Raw genomic sequence first — 16,384 nt, forward strand, 5'->3', positions numbered from 1 at the left:
TCATAAAGTTCGTAAATGAAGGAGGGTAACATTTTAATTGCTGATGCCTACATTATCACTTGTCGACTTTATTGTTGAGAGTGAACAGTCGTCTTCACTTATATTTTCAAAAGGGTAGATATGTAAAGCCAAAAAAAAAAGAGAAGTTTTTTATTATAAAAAAATACGATTGTGTTGTATAAGTATTCAATGAAATTGTCTTTTAGTTGTATATACTTAGGATGGAAAAAAAAAAAGATACAACAAAAATATGATTTTTATTGTTGTACACATGATATTATAATTACACAAAATAATCATAGTTCAATTGTAATTAAATGTAGGAAAAAAAGACAAATCGTCAACACAAAACACACTTAAAAAAACCTACAGCCAAAAAGAGACAAATAAATAGATTAAGGGAGAAGGGGGGTGTCCAACTAGACAGAGGAAAGTGTGAGGGAGGGGGGTAGGGAAGGAAGGAGGGTAGGTTGGTCATTTCACAATATAGAGTGAGAATAGCAATTTAGGAGGTCAAAATAACAATCCCCTTAATTCATATAGTGATCATTAAATGTATTTTATATTCAACACCTCACTAATCACATCCAGCACCTCCCATCTTTAAAAAATCTCAACCTACCCATACCCCTTATATCTTTTTCCTTTTCTTCCCCTTCTTCCTCCCGTAGACCCTTCCATTTCTTCTTCTCTTCTTCTCACAACACATTCGTTTTCCAGTGCCAGAGGTTCCAACTAAGGTGTTCTTCCAACTACACTAGAGGTTCCAATGCTTTCCTTCTCCAACTCTCCACGCCATGTATATTTCGGCACATTGTATCTCCCTTTTTTTTTTGGTTTCTGGAAAATCTATTCCGAAAGTAACACCTTTCCAGAAAAAACTTGTTTCGAAATATTTTTCTTTCGGATAGGCCTCTCTTGAAGTCAAAAATCCATTCTAGAAAGCTTGTTTCGGAGTATAGGTGCTTCTTTCAAAGTAAGCCCAATATTACTTTCTAGAACACCCCTTCAAGAATATCATTCCTAACATTTACTTTCAAAATGAACATTCTGGAAACAGAGTTAGTGGTGGGAATTAATGCAATCTACAACCCCAAATACTAGTTAATTTCATAAAGAAGTATGAATTTCCACCTTTATCTTCCCAAGTTAACTTTAAAAATATATAATTGATGAGGAATAAGGGTGATCATACAAATTCTAAAACTAAATTTACAATGGATGAATATATTTCTTAGTCAATCATGATTAAATATTATAATATTGTTGAAGAACAAAGGACAATCATACAAATTCTAAAACAAAATATACCATGGATGAATATATTTCTTAGTCAATGAATAATTATAGAGGTAAACAAAAAAAGTTTAATCCACAAAATAATTTTGAGAGAAAATTTTAAAGAGACCTAAAAAGATTTTTTTTTATTTAAAAAAAAGCCTTGAATAGTCTTCCAGAACAACCATTCCAGAATAGTCATTCCAGAAGACCTATTCTAGAAGCCTAGTATGAACCCACCTTCACCTCCATCCAAACCAGAACCCACCGCCACCCTCATCCAAACTGAAACCTAACCCCACCCTCATTCAACCTAAAACCAAAACCTACACCACTAAAAACGAACAAAAGAGGAAGGAAGGAAGTAAGAACTTATTGATCAAGTCGAAGGAGGAAGGCCACAAAAGAGGAAGCAAGGGGACGTGCATTGCTGGGGGAGGGGGAGAAGTTGTGGTTGAGACTTCATTAAGGGTATTATCATAATTTTACTTGGAAGAGGAAGGTGTAGGATACAAAAAAGTAGGTGCAGGATTCAACACCCTTACAAAAATCAACTTACACCAATTTTCGGGCTACAAAGCTTACCAGCCCATCAGAGTAAACACAAAAAAGGTTTATTGGACCATACATCTAGTGAGAAAGCGAAAATCATAATATAACCATTCTAATTTCTAATACCCATGTTATCCACACCCATCATTTTTGTTTTTCTCACCTCCCTTAGTCCATTTTGTTTTTCTAAATCTTATGCACAAGTTACTATTTTTTTAAACTTATCTATTCTATTAATAACCCATTTACTTAATGAATCTGACTTTACATTTATCTAATTATTTAATTTACTATCAACTAAATATTGTTAAACACACAATAACAAGTTGTGTTTTCTAATCATAGTGGATAACGACTTTGTAACCTTGTTAGTATATAATTAGAGGTTTAGATGAAAAGGTTAAACTTGTTGACCTGACTTTGAAATTTCAACTTGAAAGTTCGAGCCCAAAGATTTTTTTTAAAGAAAGGTTAACTCTCAAAAGAGACAAAATTGGATGAAATATACAAATTTTATTATATTGTATTACTTTTGACACCTAGAAATTAGGTCCTAGCTGTCTAACACTCTCAGATGAAGGTGTCAAAATAAACTAACCTGACCCGTTTAGATTGACTCATCATAAGTGTCTGTTAAAAACAAGTTAATACAACCCAATTCATTTTTTGGTAAGCCAAAAATAAATTACATAGTTTGACTCAACCTAATTCTGTTTCCTTTAATTTCATAACCTTGTATCCAAGAGTACTAAAGAATAAAACATTTATGTGGTCGACAAATGAAAACATCAATTTATAATTGGTGATGATATTTAAACATTTATTTATTTTAAATAATGTATCAATATTTTTTTTCTTTATTCCTATCACATCATATAATCTATCCGTATTTATTGATTTTTTCATTCTCTCTAAGTGTCAAAAGGCATTTGGGTGGATACATAAAATAACATACCAAAAATTAAGAAAATTTTAAATAAAACCATTTAATTTTTTAAAAATATATATTAAATAAAATAATATTGAAAAATATAGAAAATATTAAATAAAATTAGAAAAAATTAATTTATTAAATAATTAAATTAAAAAATAATTTTTATATATATTTAAAAATGTACAAAAACAAAAAAAAAAGTCATAAATAAATTTATGATTTCTATAAATAAAAAATTTAAAAAATAATAAACAACATTAAAATCGTAAAAACAAAAAAAAACCTATAACTTAGATGTCTTAAATTTTAGAAAATAAAAATAAAAGTCATAATATCAGTTATAACTTTTAACTTAAAAGTCTGATTATGACTTTTAACCGAGAAATCATAATGGATGTTATGACTTATTCTGTTTTAAGTAATAATTTAAAATAAATTTGTAAATGATAATTAACAATACAAAAAAATGCTTCCATTTGGTCATTTGGCCTGCACAACACTTGGTTAAAAGAGGAAATGAAATATATATTTATAATGTAAAATAATTTTATATAATTATTTAATTATAACTCATTAAGTATGATAAATTTATTAATTTTTATAATTATTATTTAAAAATTTATATTAATAATTATTTAATATTAGATGATTATATTATTAGTGTATAATTATTAAAATCTTATTAAAAATAAAAAATAATATATCAAATTAAGAGTAATTTATAATAAATTAATAATATAAAATTCTTTATAGTTGCAATAATAATAATAATAATTCAGCTGCTATATTGGATCGAAAAACAAACCATCGTCATTAGACGTTAATTTCTGTACTTTTATTAAACCTGCAAATGTATTTTATTTTATTTTATTTTATTTTATTTATTTATTCACTCATCACTTTCAAATGTAATTGTAACTTTACATTTTACAGTGTGGCGCATGATCTAGGGAGGATAGCCAAATTAAAGTACTCTAGAAGGTAATATAATTCGGGTAAATATCATTTTTGTTCTTCAATTGGTTAGGTGTTAATAGTTACGTCCTGTATGGAAAATTAAAATTTTATTTTTGAATTTATAAAAAGATATAATAAATTAGTTTTAACATTAGTTTTTTGAATTTGCATAAAGTGGACCAGAGACTATTTTTTTTTTATGAAATAATGTTAATGATGAAAAACAATTAAAAATAATTGATCAATTTAAAAGTATTTGAACTATTTTCTTACACAATTTTTTGCAATTTTTACATTATTGTTTAACAATTGAGTATTAGAGGACACAACTTGTTATAATTTTAATTTAAAATATATAACTATAAATTTAAACATAAAATATAATTCATCCATTATATTTTTAAAGGAGAAAAAAATTATGGGTGTCATGTTGGAGTATATAATATAACTCATTTTTTCATATTAGTCATGTTGAAATATATAAAATAAAAATAAAATAGAGAAAAAGATGAAAAAAATGAAAATACTTAATTTTGTCTTAATTTTTTATCATATAAAATGATTTATTTTACATCGCTTTACTTTTTAATTTTATTCTTAATTAAATAAATATACTGATTGTTACAGATAAATTGTTTATAAATATCTATATATTTACATAATACATATTTTTAATTTAATTCTTATAAAAAATAATTTAATTTTCATGTGCTTATTTATTTTCAATTTAGTTATATGGTTGTTTGCTATTGGTATAATATTTTTTGTTAAAATTTTAACTTAATTAAAATATAATAAATAAATTAATAATGATTTCAAATATAAAATATACCATTTCTTATTTCATTATCTTATAATTATTTTTTATTTAATTTTTATCACTATAAATAAATATCATTTATTATCACCATCCTAATAATTTAAAAATAAAAATAATCATATTATATAATTAAGTTTAAGGACTAAAATATCATGTAATTAAGTTTAAAGAATAAAATTACAGTAACATTTTCAAAGTCAAATAAATATGAATTTTCTGACATATGATAGTCGCACGATATTATACATGAAAAAGAATAAAATTTTTATTTTTTATTTTTTAGGGTACTAATTATTGGTGCCCAATAAATTAAAGGAAAAAAAATAATTTATCCAATAATTTATTTCTGCACAAATAAATCGCAGACCCCACTATTAGTTACGTTATCCTAAAAGATATTCGACACGTGCTTCATGTTGCAACCAAATTTATCAATATAAAATATTATATAATTTAAACCTGAAACTATAAAAATAAAAGAAATTGAAGCAGAGTTAAGAATAAAAACTTGAAGATGAAGACAAAAACAAGCTTGTCACTAAATTAAATAAATAATTAAATAAAATTTAAGAGATACTAAAAATTAATACCCAATTAATAATATATTAAAAATATTTAATAAAATTAAGTAATATAAGATAATATTTATAGCATAATTAATTGCTCGACCAAATCTTCAATCTTCAATACTATATTTTAAAAATTGAGATGTGATAATAATAATTTTATTGTCTGAAGAGATTAATATTAATAATTTGTGAAATAAAGATTTTATTTTAGCTATAAAGTTTTTGGACATACATACTATATAATAATACACATAAAGAAAAACAGCTTCTGACAAACACTTGAACCTTATCACGCGGCGAAACGAACTCTCTCTCCTTGGCCACCGCGACGCGCCATCACATAACTTCTTCTCATTCTTCATTCACTCTTTCTTTCTCTTCTTCTGTTTGTTTCTCTTTCAATCTCAAACACACTCTTTCTCTCTCTCTATAAATCTTCTTTTTCTATGTCAATTTTGTCAACAAAAAATCAGCATAAAGGGCCACAAAATCCGTTTTTCTTATCTTCCAATTAATAGAGTAACTGATTAAGCGCTTCCTCTTCAACAACAAAAAACATACACCAAAAAGGAGTTACATTTTCTTCTCTTCTTCTTCTCCTTCAACTTCAATTTGGGTCATCAAAGAATCCTCCACCTTTCTTATATTGAAGCATTTTAAAGACCCAGAACGGTCAATTATTTCCTTGCATTTCCTACCTTAAAATATTGAGTAGGTGCACTTTGTCCATTTGCTTCTTTCTCTCTTTAGCAATTATTATTACCATCCCCTCTTACCCCCACTCCTTTTTTTTTTCCCCATTTGCAATTTTAATTAACCTTCTTCTTGATACCCCCACCCCATCAAATCCATGATGAAATGTTTCGAATCTCTTCCCATAAGGAAAGTAGCAAAGTTCTTCCCCCAAAAAATAAAATCTTAGATTGATAAAACCACATCGTATCCTACTTACCCTTATTGAAAAAAATGATCTTTAGTCCCTTATATGACACGCTCTACATAATGAGAGAGACATGAGAGCTTCCTATATATCCAAAAGAGAAAAGCATTAAAACTCATTTGCTCAATCACTCTCTTGTGGGGTTTTGAGAAATTTTCCATCACTTTCTCGGGAAAATCTCTGAGAAACGACAATGCCCTCTTCCACCACTTCCTCTTCCTCCTTCACAACCTCTTTATTCACGTGTTGCTCCGCAAGTTCTCCTTCGAACCTGGAACGCTTTCTTCAATGTGTCACTCCTCATGTTCCTTCTCAGACTCTACCTAAGGTATTCCATTTTTTATTTATTTATTTTATTTCATTTTCACTTTTTTTGTTCGTGTTCAAGTACTACTATTTGTCTCTCTGGGTTGATTCTCTTTGTTCCGATTCATCGGACGGTGCGTTTGTTTGTTTGTTTGTTTTGTTGTGGTTGTTTATATTTATTTATTTTTTTAATTCCTGCAATTCCCACATATAGGAAATAGAATATTTTTTTGGATCTTTGTCCAATTTTTATTGTTTCCTTTTTCCCTCCTGTTTATCTGTATGAATGATTACAGGGCTAAATATTTTTATAGTTATGCATTATCCGTGTAATTTTTTATATCGTCAAATAATTAAAATAAATTATGATTATGATTAAATAATATTAATCTATTTTCTCTTTTAAATAACTTCCCTTATTTTGATTTGAGTAAATGGTCTGCATATTGACTTTGTATATTATATCATTCAATTCAATTAGAAATTGTTATATAAGGCATTTTTATTAATTTTTATAATAATTACTTTAAAATTCTTTTTATTATGATATTTATGGAATTTTTTAACTACTAGTTGATAAGTGGATATACATTTTTTTACTGCATTATTTTTTATCATTTTAGTTTCAAAAAATATTTTATTTAGCTTTAATTTAATATTATCTGCATATATTTTGATTTTGATTTTTCGGTTCTTAGTTTCAAATTGGGAATACCGAAGGTGGATATGAAAAAAATTAAACATATACTCTTGTGCTCGTCTAATGTGTGATATCAAATAATAAATGAGATTATCTGTGCCTTTTCTTTTTAAAATTTTTTCTTTATGTTGTTCAAAAAATTTGTCTGGCATAGCCCAAAATATTGATATGGTTTAGTCGAAATTTGTTAAGATTTTTTAGATCAGTCAAATTTGTTAAGATTTAATTGTTGATTTTGATTTTTGATTTTTTTACCATTGTTTGTTTAAACAAACTATTAGCTTTCTAGTAAATTTTTGTCGTATTCTATCGCAATTAATAACTAATAAATAAAATATTAAATAAAAATAAAATATACATTTAATATCTTAATAACAAAAAAAAAATATTAAATGATACTTTTTCAAATATAGTAGTAATTCCCAAAATTATTAACATGATCAGTTAAGATATTTTGGAAATATTCTGTTTAAAAATAATAAAATCAGCCACGGTTACTTTTTTTTCTTCTCTTCTTTTGAGTATTCAATAAATGTTTCAAAATCCATTGAATGCTATATGAATATTGTTACAATTGTCAACTCTCATAAATATTTAACTTCTTTCGGAATATATTTTAAAAGAGAAAATATAATCATAACTGTTGATTAAAAATATTTAAAATTTTAATTTTAATAAAATGTGTATCTCAAATTAATAACCAAATTCAATGATAATATGTGAGTGGCAAATGAGTTATGGTTCCATTAATAAATAGCCATTTGTTTAAATTCTATTTGAATTATTATTATCAATTTTCTTTATTTGCTTGTCTTTCGTTTTCTCTGCGGGACTGTGATTGTGAAATTTGTGGCGTTGAAGGGATCTGTCACCGGTGAGAGGAAGCATTAAGAAGTTAATGATGAAAATTCTGAAACGGCGTCGTAAAGATACAAAGCCTTTTTTCCTGTGTAGGGAATATCCATTGGATGCCTTTTGAAAAATCTACCTCCACGTTTCATTTTTTTCAATTATTATTGTACATAAAGTAAACAAGTGTTTAATAACCCATGGTTGATATTGACACCAAAGTTTTTCTTAGTTGGGGAAAAAGACACCTTATTTTTGTTTGTTATTTACCTGCTATCCTCGTTTTTTTTTTTGTCTTTATATTTATTAAATTTTTCTGGGTTTAGAAAAATAGATATAAGTCGTTTTATTTTTTTTTCTCAACTTACGAATTTCATTAATTATTTTACACCACTTGTGTGATTAGTCTTCTTGCGTGGATACGAGACATTACCCATTACTCTCGGCAAATTTGTTTGAAAAAAATGTAAAGTTAATAACTAATTAGGTAAGTTTAATACACTTTGCTTGTAAGGTTCGAATTTGATAGCACTTACACTTACTTAACCCAAATCCAATCATTTTTTGGTAGAAAATTAAAAAAAAAAATCTGGAATAGGAAGGATAGGGTGAGACCACTTTTTTTTAATTCCAATTATTTTTTGACTTGACAAATTTCAGTCAGAGTACCAATTCCCTGAATGGGAAAAAACCATAAAAAATCTGTAAATCTTTGTGATATTTTGCTTTGAGGGACTGTGGGTTTTTGTTTTACTAAGGCATGGATGATGAATAATAAGTAATTGTTCTTAGTCAAAGGGTTTTTATGTGGAAATCATGATACATTGATACTAGATCTGATTTGGAGAGAAATTAAAGGTTTCTTCTTGTCTTGGCCTGTGGTTCAAAGGACAAGGCCAAACTTTAAAGATAAATGATTAAATTTTCTTTAATGAGATTAGTGTATATGTCTCTGGCGGCTAAGAATTTACCTTATGTGTCGTGTGTGACGGGGAAATTGATCATTACTTTTTGTGTGCACAGGTCACTAGTTTTGATTGGTGGTCCAGTGAAAAAATGTTGTTGATCCTAGTATTAATATCATTCAATTTTATGTGGCAACCTATTATTCAGAAAGATGTGTCCTCTGGCCTCTGAGGTTTCCTATTTGCTTGTTTTTTTGGTTGGACATTGCAAAGCCATTCATTATGTGATTTTTCTATTAGCATCTGTTGTTTAGAGAATCAGTCAATGCTTTTTGACTGTGGAAAATTAGGCAGGTGAAGGAAACAAAAAAAAAAAAAAACAATATTGTGGAATATACACCTGCTAGCATCTTTGCTTTTTAAGCTGTTACTGTTTATAGTGGTTAATGATTTTTCTTTTGCCAACTATTCCTATTTTTAACATATTCTCTTGTAGCCTAAACATTATCTTTGGTAGTTAAAATAGCACTGTAGATGAAGTCAGGGGTGTCTTTCTTGCATGTTAACTCTTAATTTCTAACAAATAATCTCTTTTGCAATATTCGACACAAATAGGTAACATTAGTATAAAATTTCACCTTTGCCAATCAATAAAAAATATTCTTGGCATGACTTTTATGGTAGTTATATAAGCAACTTTAAAATAAGCGTTCTTTATACAAGCACTTTTTCAAGAAGATAGGATTTGCTTCTTAAAATAAGTAGAAGTAGTTTAGACACACTAAAAATAAAAAAGCTACTTATTTTAATATTTTATTAAAATAAGTGCTTATTTCAACAAATAAGTTTAAACAAACTGGTCCATAGTAAAAAGTTAACAAATTTACCGTACTTGACAATTTGTAATTGGATGACAATGTAATAACCATTTACATTATCAATGTATACACTATTTACTCTTGCATTATTTGTTCTCTTGCAATAAACGATTATTGTTTATAGTCAGGTGATGAGAGGAAGTGAAGTTGTGTTAGTGCTGGATGTGATTTAATGTGCTTTTTTTCCTTCTTGTTTTTAATCCAATTAAGAAATATTGCTATTCATTGTATTAGAAGGGAGAAGGACCATTAACCTGGTGATTTGTTTCCTTGATTTTCTTTGCTTTGATCATGTCATTTGCAGAGCTGCTTTAATGATCTAAATCCCCTCTGGCAGCCTCTTGGTAAGGACACAGTTGAATACTTCACTCTCCAAGATCTTTGGGACTGCTATTATGAATGGAGCGCATATGGTGCCGGTACTCCTGTGATGTTGGAGGATGGTGATACCGTGACTCAGTACTATGTTCCTTATCTATCTGCTATCCAAATCTACACCAGCAAATCTGTTGCAGCTTCTCGGTACATAGGAAACAATAGAAATAATACCTTGTCATGTGTGCTTATATACTAAGTATGTCAACAAAATGGTCTAAATGATGTTCCCCTTTTCTGTTTTGTAGCAATCGGAGAGAGGATAGTGATGGAATTGAATTTGAAAGTGATTCATGGAGTGAGGATAGTGGAAGTGATAACCTATCTAGATCATTAAGTAACAATTCCAGCAAAGCTTGGGAGGATGCTGTTTCTGAGGATTCAAGCTGTGACCAGGAGGGTTCATGGCTAAGGGATAACAAGCTTGGCTACCTTTACTTACAGTATACTGAGATGGCTTCTCCTTACTCAAGGGTTCCACTAGCAGAGAAGGTATTCTTTTATTGTCAAGTAGCATTCACTTTTCACCACCTCTTTTCAATGGTTATAGTATGTATTTGGATGTTGCACTCGCACAATACATCACTTTTGATTGTTTCTTGTTTCAGATAGACAAGTTAGCTCAAAGCCACCCGGCATTATTGACATTGAAGAGTGTGGATCTCTCCCCAGCAAGTTGGATGGCTGTTTCTTGGTGAGCATAGTTTGTTGCTCTTGTTACATGTGATTTTTTTTTTCTTGGATAAAATATGTGAACTATCTGTTACATGTGAACTGTTTGCGTTGTCTTGAAAACCATTTTATTTTTGTAAATATATCTTTGAAGATTTGGTCTTTAACTAAGCTAAATAGCATTGTGTGGTTCATGTAATTGACCTCACCTAGTGAGATAAGGCTTTTGTTGTTATAAATCAAGACAAAGTTTGTCTTTGTTTATGATTTTATAGACCAGATGAAGTTTAGTTACAACTTACAATGATATAAATTGGTTTGAAGAATACTCTTATTACTTTTAAATTCGTACTTTCTGTATCTTGTTTATATTACTTTATGTAAGATGACTAGGCTCTGTTAGTTTCCATGGTAGAGAGATGTTATACTGACTTTTCATCATTGAATAGGTACCCAATTTATACGGTCCCATGCAGGAACACTGAAAAGGATTTGGAAGCATGCTTCCTCACTTACCATACATTGTCATCATCTTTTGAAGGTATCTTAATGTATTTTTTTTTCCAATCAATATTTTGTTTTCTTGAAAGTGAAGAAACAGATCAAATTAGTTGTAGTTCTTGCTATTGCTTAGGAGGTGGTGGTATATTGTACAGTCAGATCAAATTCAAATCGTTTGATGTTTGCTAGTTTTCTCATTTATTAATCACCCCTGAAGTAATGAAAATCACGTTTGACATTCGATTACATTAATCCAAATTTTACTTGGATAAAGGATATAGAGTACGGTATTGATGAATTTTCAATCTAATATTATACAGTCTGTTTATCTGCATGAGTTTTAGGTCATTAGATAAACATGCATAAGTATTGAGACATGCATTTGATATCCATTACACATTATTTCTTTCTAAAATCTATGCCAAGATACACACTATTTCATGTCTTATCTGTATAAAGCATAGGTATACATTTTTTCAATTTGGTCTTTAAGGCGTTGTGTGATCCATATAGTTGACCTCACCTAGTAGGATAAGACTTTTATTGATCCATATAGCATTGGTATACATTTTTTAAATTTGTGTTTTGGTATATTGCATGATGAAAAAGAGACTCGATGAGCAAGCATCACCCCCAAGGTTCTTGGCTGTGGTTTGGTTCACATAATTTCTCTTAAAGCTGGCCTTGATCTCATTCCTTTTCAAAACATAATGTTATCTCTAATGTGTGACTGCAGATTGTGCTATGGAGTGTGATGACATAGACATAGGGAATGATCTACATTGCTCCATCCAAGGAGAGAAATGCAAGGAAAAGAACAGTGGCCATGTGTCGCTTCTTCCATTTGGGCTTGCAACTTACAAAATGCAAGGAGACATTTGGCTAAACCCTGAGCCTTATGACAATGAAAAGATATCCTATCTATACAGTGCAGCAGACTCATGGTTGAAACAGCTCAATGTCCATCACCATGACTTCAACTTCTTCACATTACACAACAACACCTTGTAAATTGGCTGAGTTCAGACATCACCATCTCCATCCTTCACTGACTGCCCCTTTGTTTAGCTTTGAACTCTGACACCGGCTAAGGAAAAAAGGTTCCCCTTTGAGAAATTCTGGACACATTCAGAAACTCAGGAGTTATATCTCAGAAGAGAGTGTATAACCCCATGCAATGTAAAGTTTTGTTAATGGGGGGTGAGTTTTTTTTACCTACCATTTTTTATTAGTACTTTTTTTAGTAAGATTATAACAGTTTGCTCTAGGTAACTAAACTATGATATATATGTTTTGTACTATAGACCTTTTTTTTTCTTTCCCAAACTTGTCTTCAAGTTGAATTTTGTATATTTGGTACTTTTTAATCTTATGGGCAGAAGCTATTAGTGTCGTTTTGGATAAGCTTTTACAATAATGGGGACCCAATCTAGCATCATTGTTATGGCATATGCCTTGGCCAGTTTGTGTGGCCAAGAGCAGAAAACATAACTGGTCCTTTATGTAAAACCAATATTGGTTCAACCACTTTTAACAATTTTTTTTTGCGTAAAGTGCTGCACTTGCTAGTTGTAAAGAAGTATTTGTAGTTCTATTCTTTTCCAACTTTCAATCCGTTACTATTTTCCAAAAAAGCAATCATTCTTAAAGTTAAAAATAAGAAAGAAAAGCATCCGTTTTTTGACCATGTTGTAAGGTTTTTCTAATGATTGAAAGAAAAAGAAAAGAAAAGAAGAAAAACATCCATTCTTATAGTACAAGGATTCAAAAGATGAGGTTTAGGGATGACCATGAGTAGAGCTGGTTTGTGTTTAAGAGATATTCTGATCTAGATTGATTAATGGTAATCAATTTGGTTTCGGATCAGGCCACTCGATCATCTAGTTAAAAGAAAGGAAAAATAGAGGGAAAAAAATAAAAAAAAATCATAATAAAATGAAAATGAAAAAAAAAACACTAATGGATAATATTAAAAGTACAACATAAAAGATTAAAATTTTTCTTAAATTGTTTCCCCCTAATCAGGTCAGCGTTAAATTGGTAGGAAACATTAATCCTTGTGAGCAGGACCATTGAGACGTCCCTGTGAGTAGGATCATTGAGATATGTGTGTGGATTTTGTTGACGTAAATTTCTCAAATATCAAACACAAGACAGGATGAGTAACAAGATCTATAGAAATCATAAGAAATGTCTTGCTCATGTTCACGAGGTTTTAAGAAAAGGGCACTACGTTATTGGACAAGATGTGGCCCATAAGCCACTTACCTATGACTTTTTGTTTGTTTCATATAATTTGCAGTTTGCATTTTATATTAAAGTTCACAATTATACATTAAAATTTGTAAAATTATTTTTCTAAATTTAAACTAAATACAGCCTTCAGCGAGGGAAAGACTCTTTTGTTGGTCTTTCATCAACCCCCAAATTTTTGCCTCACAAAAGTAGTGGCCATTGTGAATCTAGGTATTATATTTTGTGAACAGAAGGCGTGTCTAAGTTTTTGTTCTCCAATCCATAAACTGAAGAGAATCTCTTACTATAAAAACTCTTGGTGGTTAAGTAATTCTACGTCAACCTATCGCATGCCTCATATCGCTATCCTCGATTTTAAATTTACACATTAATTAGTCTTTCAGAAACTTTAATCATTAACTTAGTCCCTCAAAAATTCAAATTGTCATCGTATTAATTTTCCAAGAATTTTATTGATGAAATAGTCCCTTAATATCAACATTTTTTTTATAAAAGGATAAATCAAAGTGATGGTTAAAAACATCTTTACGAGGCATAGATTAAATTTTTGAAACGAAGCCAGAAAAAGATTAATATTTTGAAAATTAATTTAGTGATAAAACTTTGAGGAACTAATATTAATAACATTTTTTTTGTACATAACTAATACAATAAGGCATGTCATTTTGGAGAATCAAATTAGAGTTTTTCTCCATAATTCTCCACAATTTTTATGTTGCTTAGATAAATATATAGTTTACTTTATTCTCCAATTTTTGTTGATTATAATGCGTATATTCCTCACCTTTGCATTTTGTCTCTTTTTCCGAATGCGCATGATGATTGTCACTGTCATTAATATTGTTGAAGTTGGAGTTTCATTGTTTTTTTTAATAGTTTAATAGTTGTTTTTACCAAAAGTGATCTGAGTTATATTCGGCTTGGTGCATATGTGAAAAGGCTATCTTACATCTCGTCCTTACTAGAATATTTATATTTAATTTGATAGAGAAAGTGTGATTTTTATATTTGTAAATTGTTATTCACTCCTTTAGAAGTGTTTTAGTTATTTGGCTTTATTCATGTATGGAAGAGTTATGTCTTTTTATAGTAATATATATTTGATAGGGAACCTATGATTATTTTACTCAGAAATATAATCGTTTTTCGTTTACGTAAAAGTATTCTTTATTAATTTATAACGATGATGAATCAAAATATAAAATATTGAAATTAAATTGACAATTCTCGAGTCCTGATTTGATGAGTTTAAGAATTTAAATTTATAGTTAAGTTGGTATTAAATCGAATAAGCTCAATAATAGACATATTTCACAGTTCAAACCAGTTCAAATGGCTAGTCGATCCAAGTTTTAGACATTATTCTTTCTGACATTTATTTCAGAGACATCAGATGTCGGTTAAGAACCTTGAGATAAAAATGTAGAGTAATGATATATACATATATATTATTCAAAATATTAAATATTTTTAATTAATAAAACAAGTAAGTTAATAAGTTGAATAGTAATCAAAACCATAAAAAAAACTATAATAGATATGTTTTTTTTACCTACTTAATTGGTTTGAATTTAGGTATGCATAATTAGTGTAAATATGGTAATACCCAATTCTACAAACACTCACATAATATACTTATTACTTTTTCTGTCTCATAATAAATGTCATTATAATTCTTTTATTTAAATCAAGAAAAATTAAAAAATAACTAAAAAGTGTAGCAATTTCACAAAATTAATTTTCTTTGTTAGAAATTTTGTAGCAAACAACAACATTCTAAATGAAAAAGTTAAGCAATATTATATTAAAAGACTAAAAGGACACTTTCAATAAAAAAAATAGCACACAAGATTTTTTTTCTTCTAACACACTTAATATAGGATATAAGGAGTATGTTTTAGAACTAAATATGAAAAAAAAAATTCTTTATAAAAACTTTGTTATTATTTATGACTACGAGTCATCAGTAATTGCAAAAATCATAATGAATCTCTAGTAGTTTATCAATGACAGAGAAAAAAAAAACTAAATGGTTTAGGATTCATTTAATACACATTAAGATATATTACAAAAAAGAAGTTATTTTCAATATCTTTAAAAATGGAACATATATATTGAAAATAAGGTAATATTTTTGTAATTAAAAAGTGAAAAAACGTGAAACCAAAAAATAAAAGTACAAGCAAATACTCCCTTAGCTTTTAAACACTTGTACTATATTTTCATAACCGACAACCATTGCTTGGAAGTTAGTGGATGATTTTAATTGTCATATTTTTTTTTGTTACAATTGTAGTTTTCATGTTGATAATGATGATAAAATTAAGCCTCAAATTGATGGAATTATGAAAAAAAAAAATGTACGAGCAAGATCTTTGTAGGTAAATGTTGCATATCTTATATACATAAACTAATTCCTGAAGTAATATCACGTGTATGGACTATTTCTTATGTGTTACTATTTTTTAATATTTTTGTTTTTAGTCCCTAAGTTTTTTTATTGATTAATGCCTCTTAATTTTTGTTCTGTTCTTATCTATAGTCGTTAACATTTTTTCCTTACTTTTAATTTCCTAACAAGGTTATTAAAACCACAAATCTTAAAAAAATTTTATGAACTAAAAAAATAATAAATCCATTTTTATGGTGAAATCATTTATAGAAACCACATAATTAGTTAATATGAGTGTAAGAACTAAAACTCATTTTTTAAGGACTAATACTTAAAATAACATTAACTAAATAAATAATTTAAATTTAAAGTACAAATGTATTTTTAAAAATGAGTATAAAGATTTTAAATCATACTCATTTTTTTATTGATAAAATTGTGGGGAAAAAAACTTTATAACTCTCAAGAATTGAGTCAAAACCTTATTTTCCTTAGGAAAT

The 16,384-nt window shown here is 28.3% G+C and overlaps 1 protein-coding gene across 2 annotated transcripts; it reads left to right on the forward strand.

Moving 5' to 3' along the window:
• The first annotated feature begins 5,379 nt into the window (after nt 1–5,379).
• Nucleotides 5,380–12,621, forward strand: LOC100811743 (uncharacterized). 2 transcript variants are annotated; one of them, XM_006599603.4, is made up of 6 exons: nt 5,380–6,378; nt 9,993–10,210; nt 10,312–10,555; nt 10,672–10,757; nt 11,185–11,276; nt 11,973–12,621. In XM_006599603.4, exons 1-6 carry the CDS (start codon nt 6,244–6,246, stop codon nt 12,245–12,247), a joined length of 1,050 nt encoding a protein of 349 aa, XP_006599666.1. In that variant the 5' UTR covers nt 5,380–6,243; the 3' UTR covers nt 12,248–12,621. The 2 variants fall into 2 exon arrangements, with proteins under 2 accessions (XP_006599666.1, XP_003549161.1); XM_003549113.5 differs by having other exon boundaries at nt 10,026–10,210.
• The last annotated feature ends 3,763 nt before the right edge of the window (nt 12,622–16,384 follow it).

This window comes from Glycine max, chromosome 16 (assembly GCF_000004515.6).
Source record: "Glycine max cultivar Williams 82 chromosome 16, Glycine_max_v4.0, whole genome shotgun sequence".
NCBI classification, from domain to species: Eukaryota; Viridiplantae; Streptophyta; class Magnoliopsida; order Fabales; family Fabaceae; genus Glycine; species Glycine max.

What these genes read in the sequence shown, in the direction of transcription:
- LOC100811743 (XM_006599603.4), top strand. Translation starts at nt 6,244, where the DNA reads ATGCCCTCTTCCACCACTTCCTCTTCCTCCTTCACAACCTCTTTATTC. An exon ending in GGGTTCCACTAGCAGAGAAG is followed by an intron (nt 10,556 to 10,671) that starts GTATTCTTTTAT and finishes TTCTTGTTTCAG; the next exon opens with ATAGACAAGTTAGCTCAAAG. An exon ending in AGTTGGATGGCTGTTTCTTG is followed by an intron (nt 10,758 to 11,184) that starts GTGAGCATAGTT and finishes ATCATTGAATAG; the next exon opens with GTACCCAATTTATACGGTCC.